This window comes from Eucalyptus grandis, chromosome 11, assembly GCF_016545825.1.
Source record: "Eucalyptus grandis isolate ANBG69807.140 chromosome 11, ASM1654582v1, whole genome shotgun sequence".
Taxonomy (NCBI): Eukaryota; Viridiplantae; Streptophyta; class Magnoliopsida; order Myrtales; family Myrtaceae; genus Eucalyptus; species Eucalyptus grandis.
In genome coordinates, this window is record NC_052622.1 from 45,988,967 (window position 1) to 46,001,809 (window position 12,843).

The 12,843-nt window shown below is 37.4% G+C and overlaps 1 protein-coding gene across 1 annotated transcript; it reads left to right on the forward strand.

Moving 5' to 3' along the window:
* Positions 1-5,156: 5,156 nt before the first annotated feature.
* Positions 5,157-11,760, forward strand: LOC120289968 (CSC1-like protein At4g02900). The gene is given in 15 exon segments (XM_039305387.1): positions 5,157-5,207; positions 5,209-5,471; positions 5,704-5,853; positions 6,055-6,190; positions 7,110-7,211; positions 7,416-7,535; positions 7,681-7,761; positions 8,014-8,167; positions 8,170-8,353; positions 8,688-8,779; positions 8,782-8,932; positions 9,191-9,300; positions 9,303-9,514; positions 10,942-11,175; positions 11,542-11,760. Coding segments are annotated over 15 exon segments (2,259 nt in total).
* The last annotated feature ends 1,083 nt before the right edge of the window (positions 11,761-12,843 follow it).

A 12,843-nucleotide genomic window follows, 5' to 3' on the forward strand; every position in this document is an offset into this window, starting at 1 on the left:
TATTTTTAAATATTAAAATATTATTAAAATTTATCAACGTTAGCGCCGATAGTCTTATGTGACACCGCCGGCATCCACGTCAGCATTTTCCGGCCAAAATTGACCGGATGGATTGAATCGGCAAGAAGTGAAAATGTTTAGGACTCAATTGGCAAAATTAAAAGTTTTAGAACTGAATTGGCAAAAATACAATAGGTTTAAGACTTTTTGGACAATTTTCCCGTTCTATTACACTACCACATTATAATAGTATTCCATTACTACAACTAAAGGTTTTATGATCTTAGGAGTGTATCGAACAAGTGCAATATTTGTGAGATCTCCTGCAACTGTTAATATCCAATCAAATAAACAATTGTTGACACATGCAAGCAAATATTGTAATAGACAATCAACTTGTAACAAATCTTAATGTCAATGATTATCAAATTAATGGCCTCTTCACACATTGGTAGTCTTTGCATTTAAATTCTATGGTTCTTGGAATTTTCATATCAAGCACTTCCTATCTTAGGATAAATTAATGATAACATATTATTCGACTTCATAAATTATCGTGATTTTGTGGTAGGCATGCCTTAATCGGCATTACATTAGCTCTTTCACTAATATTGAGTATTGGACAGAGTATTTAGGACGAAAGACGCTCCACTAGCATGCCTTAATCGGCGTTAACATTAGCTCTTTCACTAATATCGAGTATTGGACGGAGTATTTAGGACGAAAGACGCTCCACTCTTTTCTCACGAGAAGGTCTAGTCGGCTGATTTTTTATTCCGATAAGCTATGGAGCTTAGAAGTTGGCATATTTTATTTTTCAATTCATAAAAGGCACACATTCCATGGCATCCACGCATCCAAAGAGTATATACAAAACTCCTCCTTTTATGGGATATCGATGAAAATTTTCTCTTTCTCAAATATTCTCATTTCATTTATTTACAACTATTATATCCATATATAAATGCGTAAATTTTGTCTTATCTGTACATATTTCAAATTTTGAATTAGAAACTTTTTATATCACAACAGCATTAAAAAATCGAATCTTAAAATTCTCTATCCATATATGTGTGCAATTTCTTCTTTTATGGTGCATTTTAATAAACTTCTCCAATTTAAATATTTCTCAGGAGGGTGGTTTTACGTAATCTTTCAAATGTCACTTTCATTCACACGCAACCCACTTTCAAGACAAATTTGTTTCTCCTTTTCCCCTCAAAATATCCTCAATTGTTAATAATGAAAATTATCAATCAATAAATGAGTAAATAAATTATTCTGTCTTTTCTCTCATTATCTCAATTTTAAAATTTAAATATATTTCCACCTTTAAACCTCACCCAAAAAAGAAAAATCAAATCTTGAAAAGTTTTCCCCTTCACACAAAATTTCTTCATATGGTGTTAGTGATTTCTTTCCATTTATTAGTAACTCAAACATCTCACACTAAGGATAATTATTAATATTTTTCACATGTCAACTTTTTGCAGGCACGCAATGTGCCTGCACTTTGCTAATGTATCTATAAACAAGTTATATTTTGATATCTATCTACATATTTAAGTCACGATATCATTTTGTTTTTTTAATCCCCTCCAAAACTATCTTTCATCCCCCCAAAAATATGAAAGTTTAATGACTACATTTCATCCACCGCCAGCATACCCACTTCTCCACTCAGAAAATAATTAACCTCATCCGTTTCCTCCGCCGGAAAAATAACTACTCTTATTTTCTTTTGAGGTAATTTTTGGTTTGTCATATCTTTTCTTCCATATCCATATACTTCCGCACACGCCCTTAACGAGTGATGAAATTTGTCTCACCCTTTGGTTATACCACTATTACCCATACATTCAAATAGCATAAAATTTTGGACAAAAAAAATAACATAAAAAACAAACTATTAAATGCTCTCTCTCAATCAAGTAATCATAAATTTCATAACTCCCCACTTCACCCACTTAATTAAATGATCACTTAATTTCCAAAAAAAAAAAAATGATTTCTTTCTCTCTATACATGACCTAATGAAAACTCAAGACTAGCTACAGTTGATTATAATGTAGCAAAACAGATCATTATTTGTTGCCATAATTTGTAATCTAATGACGATATAGCCAGAAGTACCTTACTAAAATATCTTATTTCTTTTAAATAAGGCTCCATTTATTTTGCAGAAAACAAACGATTTGGAAAACATTTTCCTTGAAAATGATCACTTGTATTGCTTTTAATATAAATGAACGAAAAATACCTTCGTGATTCACAAAGACGTTAAGATATAAATTGTTGTTGAAATGAAATTTTTTTTTTTTTATCAACTAATTATTTCAAGCAATAGAGACGATCCTTTTTAAGAAAAATATTTTTTAAATCATTTATTTTTGTGAAACAAATAGAGTCTAAGTAGAAAGAAAATTGAATAGCATCACTTTCACAATAAAAGTTCAAACAACACCAACATTTCAGATGCGCTTATCAGAATATTCAATTTTTAAGGAAATTTTTTATACTTTCACCATCTCAAGTCACTGTTGAATTCTGGCAGGGAAAGGAGGCCGCATTTTGATTGTAAAAAGAAGCAAATATCGAAAGCACCAGCTAAGCCGGCCTTTTAAATTCACAAATCACCAACTTTCGTGCGGCTAGGAATGATCCCTTAATTTAATTTACCTGGATCTTTCTATAATTCCGATGATTTTCTTGCAAAAATAATAAAAAAATTAATTTCGAGTTTTCGAGCAACGACACCACGAAATGATCCTTTTCCCAATAAGCATGACTGGTTCCTCGACAGGCCTCGATTACGACAATCTTAACAACACATGTATTGACAGAAAACTTGGAATTGTTCAATGCATGGGCAAATGAAGCTTCAAATGCTCGACAAACGGATCTTCCTGAAGTCCTGCCAAAGGTGCATTCCAAGTAGCAAATAAACTAAGAATTAATATGTAACGGAAAGATTTTGCATTCAGTTTTGGCTCGTTTATCAAGAGAAGATTTATAACCAAAACCCTCGATTACTTTTCAAAATTATCTTAAAACGGACTTTCTTAGTTAGGATGTGACAAGAAGAATTGCAATTTTTAATTGCAGATTAATTTGTATTGGGATATGTACGGTGCTTGCTTTTGAATCGTATATCTCCTTATGGAACATACCTAATGTTTGAGTATTTATTGATCAACCATCATTAATTTATTGAGATTTTTTTCTATACAAGCAATACTGTTCCATAGACCGCGTTTCTCGTGACATGCATAATCGATATTTTGAGAATCGGGACATCCTCCCTTATCTGCTGGGGGGCATTCATTTGACTCGGAGGCAACAAAGGAAGGGATAGCACGAGGGCGATATCGTAAAACCGAAGCGTTCAAAACATGACACCGTGCAGCATCACCACCGCCACCACCCCCAAGGACGTCGAGGGAGATATAAATATGCGCGACGAGCGAGGGGGAATCACCGGCCACCTTTTCTGCCAGTTTGCCTTCCCGCATCGCCAAGTGGCTTTGATTCTTGCACGTTGCCGGCCCCCCTCGCTCTCAGCCTGGATCCCGCACATTCCCTCGCCTCCATCGCATAAACCTGAACACCTCTCGCTCGCGGACAGATACCTTCATTGATCGATTGTTCGACTCCTTCGTTCGCTTCGCTGTCGCTGCGCTCTCCTTCCTCGTCGCGTCTGATCCTGACGAACGGCCCACTCGGACGAGGTACGTCATCTCTCTCGCCCTCGCTCTGGCTCTGGCTCTTGCTCTGGCTTCGTAATGCCTTGGGCCTCTTCTGTTCCCGTTTGGATGCCGAGGAAACGCGGCGGCGATAGGTAAGAATCGCGTGCATTGTCGTTGACGAAGTGGGGAAATCGTTTGCCTATCGCGCGTGGTTTGTAGATTGTTCTGTTCCCGTCGGAGGGTTCCTCTGTTTCGTCTGCGGGATGAAAGGGAAGACACGCCACATGCCAAAGCCTCGTGTCGCTTTCTTTACTTTCCGGCTTTTGTAATGATCAAAGTAAAAAAAAAAGGGTTTTTGTTTGTTTCTTATACGAAGCAATCGAGTAGATTTTGGAAGGCGCATTGGACAGTTGATATGCTACGCTATGCTGGCTATTTAGTTGTTCCTTGTAAGTAGAAGATTGAATATTGGTGATGCTGGCATATTTGTATCCATCGTCACCTCTCTTCTTCTTCTTCTTCTTCTTTATTGAAATTTTGGGTTAATGCGTTTATGAGTGAATCGTGCAGGTGCGTTCCAGATGATGATCTGGTGTTGATCTGCTCAGTAGCTTAGAAATGCAGCGCTGATTGCGTTAATAAATGTGTATCCTTTTGTACTCGACTTAGAAAGACTGAGTAGCTGTACCGAGACCAAGATGAATTATTTGTTTCTGAGACCTTGTTACCCTATGCAGATTTTCATGTTCTGATTTCTTTCCACTGCTTCTCGAAGGTTCACTAATAGCTAGGTCCGGTCATCTTACTGGTTTAGCATAGTTTGATAAGTTTCCCTTTTCACTTTTCTTATACATTTCTTTGTGAAGGTTAATGTTCCCTGCATAGAATTATCAGTTTCTTCCATTTACTACACTCGATGTACTGCTTATATGAGTATTGATCCTCATTGCAGAATAGGATGTAACCACTGATCAGGTGGCTGATGTTTCTTATAGTTTTCACAGTGTCAATTCCATTTGAGGTCACTCTTTGATCTTGATCACCTTCCACTCGTTGCATCTGATAGCATGTTGATTTGGTAGTCTCAAATTCTAATTTCAAAGTACACTCCTGTTTCTTCTAGCTAAATATAAGCCTTCCATGCTTTTGATCGACTGAAAAACTAGTCATGGGAGTCGTATTCTGAAATTGCAGTTTAATTTTCTAATTTTTATTCAAAGCTTAATCCCATTCCAGGATTTAGAGAACTTCTTGTAAACTACCATGCGAACTCTGTGGGACAAATCTTCTCATCTTTTGTTAGATTTCCATCATCTTGTCAAAATTTCTATTGCATATCAAGAAACTTTTCCCATTAAGCATCATGAAAGCAAAAGTTAATGATATCATACAGCTAATTGGATGCTAGAACCATGGCTTTGCTCACTCTTCTCTGTTTCAAACGTAGGTGACTTATAAGTTTCATAAGCGATGGCCAGCCTCCAAGATATCAGTGTTTCAGCAGCTATCAATATCCTCTCCCGCAATTGCATTCCTTGTTGCGTTTGCAATATTACGACTACAACCCATAAATGATAGAGTTTACTTTCCAAAATGGTATCTCAAGGGCATAAGAGGCAGTCCAACCCGTTCTGGAGGCTTTGTGAGCACTTTTGTCAACTTAGACTTCAGAACATACATAAGGTTCTTGAGTTGGATGCCAGCAGCTCTTAGGATGCCAGAACCGGAGCTCATTGATCATGCGGGACTTGATTCTGCTGCATACATCAGGATTTACCTTCTTGGGTGAGCTATTAAGATGCTTTTGCATTTTTGATTTTATGTTAGAAGTCTTCAAAAGCTACTCACATAGTGACTTTGAGTGGTTCATCCCAGTCAATTGATTTTATTTGATTTATATTATCAAAGTATGGGTCAACTATGAGCATATGGTTTCAATGCAGACTATGGTTGCTTAATGTTTTTTCCTTTGCTCACTTTTAATGGAACCGTCTCATTTGGAGGCCTTCTTGTGCAGATTGAAAATATTCGTCCCCATCACTTTTCTAGCTTTCGCGGTTTTGGTGCCGGTTAATTGGACGGGAGGAACTTTGGAGACAATAAAGGATGTTACTTTCAGCAACATCGACAAACTTTCGATATCCAATGTTCCATCTGGATCACAAAGGTGAAAAGAATGTTTCCTTATAATCGTTATCCTCCTTACTTTTACTCTGCAGCTGAGAATGTTACGTGCGAAGCGGGCCATCAGTGAAAATTCTATTGGATACACATACTTCTGCAGCTGTGACAAGTTTTGTTCCTTCATTCCATGTAAGGGAGATGAAATAGAAATTTAACTTTAGAATTTTGTTTTACTTCTTTCCAGGTTCTGGGCGCACCTGGTGATGGCCTATGTCTTTACATTTTGGACATTCTACATTCTGTATAGGGAATACAAGATAATGACTAATAAGAGATTGCAATTCTTGGCATCAGAAAATCGTCGTCCAGACCAATTCACGGTTGGTACTACACTTTGGCCAGCCAATGTTTGATTATGCTTATTTTTGTAGTGTCTTTGATAAGTTGAAGTCATTAAAGTGTTATGTATTTGGATGATAGAATAATTAAATTTGTCAAAATGATTAGCCATGACAGCGAACCATTCTAAAGTGGGGGGAAGCATGTATTCCTCTGACGGTAAGCTTAGCAAAAAAATAATAAAAAATAATAATAATAGTAACTATTTGGTCATTGGAACTGGACAATCATTGGCATCTGTATAGTATCACTTTAAAAAACTACATAATGTGTCGTCATTTGAGCTCATGGCAAAACTGAAGCACAATTGTCTTTCATTTAGTTTTTCCTTAAAGAAAAAGCTGAAGACAAACGGATATAACAACTACAGAAGAACATCTGTTTGCCCATTGGAGAAGGCCCAGGCCCTCCACGTTCTTCTTAGTAGCCGTCCTTAAACATTAGGCATCCATACGTTTCCTACTGCACCATCGTGTAATGATGTCCGATTAGTCTATGGTAGAAGTTTTGTTTAATTTTTCGCATTACTGCTGAAAAAGACAGTTTAGAGGTACATGCAGTGATCAAATGTGTAAAAGTTTCTACATCCATTTTTTTCGATTATTTTTCTCTGAGGCCTATCTTTATCCTTGTTGGGTGGGACCATGTCAGCATTTATTTGACCCTTGCTAGTTATAGGCTTAACATTTCCAAGTCCGCTTTAGAAAAAAAATTGAATGGGTTTTATTGCATTTAGCACTGGCATGTTAAAAAACAAGAAGGAAACCAATGCAACATTGTTTCTCAAGCTAGAATTATTGCTAAAGTCTATTCCCGTCAAGAGCATCTCTAACACCCATTAGGTAGTTCTTACCAAATTGGCTTTAGACATCTATTCATTTGTAAGATGTTTATATGCAGGTGCTGGTGCGGAATGTTCCTCCAGATCCCGATGAATCAGTCAGTGAGCATGTTGAACATTTCTTCTGTGTAAATCATCCTGATTACTACCTTACACATCAGGTATCTTTGTTGAAATTCCTGCATTTTTTCTGTGGATAGAGAATTCGTTATGATTAAAGGAGGAGGAGCTAAAAAAGAGGAAGAACGGGGGTCTTGGCATGGATTAGGAAAGATAAACAGAGGGAGAATGTGTCTGACTAGAGTGACTTTTCTAGTTTTCAGCTCTTGTTGGCCTCACAGCTTCATGATCTTTTTAACTTACAGGTTGTCTACAATGCAAACAAACTGGCAAAGTTGGTTGAGAAGAAGAAGAGTCTGCAAAATTGGTATATTTACTACCAAAATAAATATGAGCGAAATCCTTCTCAGAAGCCAACTACGAAGGTGCTCATAATATTGCATGTCAAATTTAGTGGAGGTCTTGCTTGTATTTTACCTTTTCAACTGTGACAGAACATTTGAGGGACTTTATTCTGAACTTATACTAATGACATTTTACCTTTTTTTATCTTATATGCGCTATTTGTAGACCGGATTTTGTGGTCTTTGGGGGACTAGAGTGGATGCTATAGATTATTATGCTGCTGAGATCGAGAAGTTAACTGAAGAAGTAAGTTCTCATCCCCAAGAGGCATAAATGCACATGCCATTTTGACTTTGTATGCGATTGTCACTGCTTTTATTCTCTGGACCATTTTCTTGAGGTTATTCATCACGTCAAGTGCCCCAGAGCATGAAAATAGTATAGCAGTGGGACACGTTAACTATGTCATTCTTTCTAAAGAGTTATTTATTCCAATAGTAAAAGCTTGAGAATATGGCAAGACCCTCGTTTTTATGCTGGGAAGTGATGTTCCTGCAGGAACAAGCAGAAAGAGAAAGAGTGATCAGTGATCCCAAGGCTATTATACCTGCAGCATTTGTTTCATTCAAGAGTCGTTGGGGAGCAGCTGTGTGTGCTCAGACTCAGCAAACAAGTAACCCCACAATATGGCTGACACAATGGGCACCAGAGCCCGTGATGTTTATTGGGACAATCTGGCAATTCCTTATGTTGAGCTCACTATTCGAAGACTACTTATGGCTGTTGCTCTGTTTTTCCTTACATTTTTCTTTATGATTCCCATAGCATTTGTCCAATCTCTTGCAAACATTGAGGGGATTGAAAAGGTTCTACCCTTTTTAAAGCCATTAATTGAAAGGTAAGGGCTGCGTCATTTATTCAGTGCTTTCATTTATGTACCAATTGCTTACTCTTGGGGTCCTGCTTTTTCAATTATTTACAAGAAGTGATTATGTACTGAATCTCTAGAAAGTTAGTCATCATTGTATTGGAAACTAGATATTCAAACTCTTTTAGAAGGAAGATTGGCGATGCATCATACTTTAAGCTTGAGAGAGACATTACTGCATTTCTCATAGTCTTTCCTGATTAGGCTTTCATTGAAGATAAAATAAAACTAGTGATCAATCTATTGTGGGAATGCCCATGCTGATGCTGATTCCTTGATATTCTTTTTGGTATATCTGTTGCAGGAAGGGCGTGAAGTCTTTAATTCAAGGATTTCTCCCGGGAATTGCCTTAAAGATCTTTCTTATTTTACTTCCAACTATTCTCATGACAATGTCAAAATAGAGGGCTTTGCCTCTCTCTCTTCTTTGGAGACGAGATCAGCTGGAAAGTACCATTTGTTTGTACTGGTCAATGTGTTTCTTGGAAGCATCATCACAGGAACAGCGTTGCAACAACTCAAATCTTTTCTCGATCAGGCTCCGACAGAGTATGTTAATTAAACAATGTGTTTAAGATAAAAGTTACCTCTCATATTAATACTTATTTTGTGCATCGTAGCATCCTGAACCAAATGTTGTCGTCAGGAGTGATGAGGGTGTGCAAACTCATATATGTTCCATTGTTCTTTTGGAAGCACTTTTATGTCTCCAACAGTGAATTTTTTTTTTTAAATAGAATTTTTGCTGCTTCAATTAGCTGATTTGCATCTACTTCCATCACATAACTAATTGTGCTGCTGTTTCAGGATACCTAAAACTGTCGGTGTGTCTATTCCTATGAAAGCAACTTTTTTTATTACTTACATAATGGTGGATGGCTGGGCTGGAATAGCGGCAGAGATTCTAAGATTGGTTCCCTAGTTATGTTCCATTTGAAGAATACTTTCTTGGTAAAGACAGAAAAGGACAGAGAGCAGGCAATGGATCCGGGTTGCCTAGGCTTCGCGACATCTGAACCTCGGATTCAACTCTACTTCTTGCTGGGATTCGTCTATTCAGTTGTCACGCCTGTGCTGCTTCCTTTCATTATTGTCTTCTTTGCTTTGGCCTATATGGTTTTTCGTCACCAGGTTTGTGGTCATCAGAGCTAATAGTTGAACTTTCAAATTTTTTAACATTATGTGCATGTCTCTTTTAATTACTTGTAAGTTTAATATAAAGCATGATGTCCCACAACTCGATACTTGCATTCAATATCAGGAACAGGTTATGGAACTGGCCTTAATTATATAAACATTAAGTACGAAGCACTATTTCTGGTTTGGTTTGTTTGCCAAAACAATTCACATGATTTAGCATTATTTCTACATTCACACTTAGGATGATAGCAATTACAGCCATGGGTGAGGTGTCTGTGACATGTGCCATTTCCGACCCTGTATGCTATAACTCCAGTATAGATTCTAAATATTCTCAAAGAATATGTAGGTCTGTCAGCTTTGATGTCAAGGAAAAGTATCATTCTTTTTGTTAATCTCAGAAATTTTTCATATGCAACATTATATGGTTGTTCATTTTATTCTTTGCTGGATTGGTGGCAAGTAATCAGCATTATCAAAACTATCACTACATTTACTGTCATGACATAGGATGCTAAGCATTTGAGCTATGCAATCTGTCTAGTCAGCTTTGATGTCAAGGAAAAGTATCATAGCTTTGATGTCAAGGAAAAGTATCATTCTTTTTGTTAATCTCAGAATTTTTTTTGTATGCAACATTATATGGTTGTTCAGTTTATTCTTTTGCTGGATTGGTGGCAAGTAATCGGCATTGTCAAAACTATCACTACATTTACTGTCATGACAGAGGATGCTAAGCATTTGAGCTACACAATCTGTCTAGGTTTTGACTTGCTATCTCTCAGATAGTGTCAGAATGGGGATTGAAATCCTGCACTTAAACTCATTAATCCCCTGCAATACGTTCATGGAAGTTTTTTACACCGATGACTATTGGCTTTGGAAAGATTTCTGTCATACGAGCAATTGTCTTGACATAGTAGTTGCTAACTGAGGAAGAGAAAACTGAATTGGTTAATGATGCTTAATCTATATGAATTTTTGTTAGTCAGATATTTGAAAGTTTTCCTGCTTCATTAAAATAACACCAAGCTTTTAGAGTGTAGTAAATTATCCTCATAAAAGATGTGGAGTTAATATTGTGATGCCTAGGGATGATGCTGAAAATGCCAATAACAGTTCAGAGATGCATATTTTATAGAAAATGACTTTCCTATTCCATGTATTGGTTAATCATATCTTCCCATCAGTTAATTATGCAGTTCTATTGAATGAAATCCTGATTGGACTTGTTTTTAGTTGGGTCTTGGCCACACATCTTTTTCATGATGAAGTATATTAGATGCATCTAAGTTTGTAACCTAGACCAAAGTTTTGTTGTAAAGTCCTGTGATGGATGTTTTGCTAATTCAATATAATCTCACAGGCAGTTCTCTGAGAGACTTTTGTTGCTAATAGATCCTTGTTTGGTCACCTAGGTTATAAATGTGTACGATCAAAAATATGAGAGTGGGGCAGCCTTCTGGCCAGATGTGCAGAGGCGCTTGATTATTGGGATGGTAATATCTCAGCTTCTACTGATGGGACTAATGAGCACAAAAGGTGCGAAAAGCTCTACACCGCTTCTCATTGTGCTACCCATTTTAACCATCTGGTTTCATATATTCTGCAAGGGACGTTTTGAATCAGCCTTTGTCAAGTTCCCATTACAGGTTCGTTCAGTAACATATGCAAATCGAAGTCCCTTTATGCATTTATCAAGTTATGATGAGAGCTGTTTTGCATCCTGCTAACTAGATCACTAATGTTTAATTAGCGCACGGAGCACACACCACCATGACTTGCTTGCATGCTGAGTCTTGCAGCCTTTCCCAGAACCCGTCCTTGAGAAATTCGTGTGCACAGCTTTTCCGTTGATGTAGTATTCTTAGTCATTTAAGCTGCTAAAAGACACCTATTTGATCCCCTATTATGCACCCTTTGAGCCTGGCTGAGGATTGATACCCGTGGCTAAAAATTGTAGTGACATTATTTTAGCTATTTTGGCATGACTGATGTTCTCATTCGACGAATGACAGGATGCCATGGTAAAAGACACACTCGAGAGGGCCACGGAACCGAACCTGAACTTGAAGGCTTATCTCCATGATGCTTATGTACACCCTGTTTTCAGGAGGCGAGTTGGAAAACCCGCGGTGATCGATGAGGAAGAGAACAACCCTCTTGTGCCGACGAAAAGGATGTCTCGCCGTAGTAGCAAGTACGGTTCTGATGTCAGTTCGGAAGCGGGAAACTGATATGTAGGACAGCAATTCCCTTCACATTTTGCACAGATATCCTACAAGCCCGAGGATTTTGAGCTTCATTTGTCAATAGAAGGAAACGAGACTCGTAGGTGTACATCCCCGTAGAGTCGGTCCTGGTATAGGAATTTTTGAAAATGATGGTCCGGGTGCAGAATCACCTCTGTTAATTGTACAGCTACAGCCCAATTTCATCCGGCTTGTATGGGGGCCCTTCTAGCAGATTGATTTCAACATTGATTTGCGAATTTTAAGGCCTATTATATCATTATTCAATTTTTTTTTTTGGGTACTGGTAAATTTCAATGAGTGTTCATGACCGATGCATGTCAGACAACTGTCAATATTAAGAAAAAAAAAGATCTGTGACTTTTTTTTTAAGATCACTCGTTGGTAATTTATTCATTAGATAAAAATTGGTGATCACCCCAATTAAGTTTAGTCATCATGCGTGAAGCATATTGTGAATCAACAAGAAAAACCAAAGAAAAGCTAGCGAGTGTGAATGTAAGAGTTGATGCTATAAGAGGAATTACTCTCGTATTGCAAACAAAATAGTAAAGGCAATTAAATAACAGCACGCTATATATATATATTTGGTAAATGCACGCTATATTGTTTTAGTAAATGCGGATCCCCAAAATAAAAAAGTAGGGAAAATTCCAAAAAAAAGGGCCCCAATGTCCTTACTTTCTTAAATGAAAGGTTGAAATGAATCTTTTAGTAAATAAATGTCTGAAGTGATTATGGTCAACTAGGAATCGAAGTAGCCATAATCATTTCAAATAAAGACTTTATCTCATCGGTGACTAGCTATCTAAACCTTATGACCAATCAAGAATGTTTTTGTCCAAATCTTCTTTTCTTTTTTTCTCTTTTCTTCTTTTTTCTTTTCCAGTGTCAGCCATTGAGGGCTTGTGAGCCCTCGCTGGCTAGGGTGAGGCTGCTTGCCAAATTTGGTGAGGGTTGACCTCACCTAGGGCAATGAGGGATTGATGACCATTGTTAGTAGTGGGTGAGGGCTGTCAAGTGCCTGCAATTGGCTAGAGTCAACCTCGCTAACAGGCGTGAGGGGCG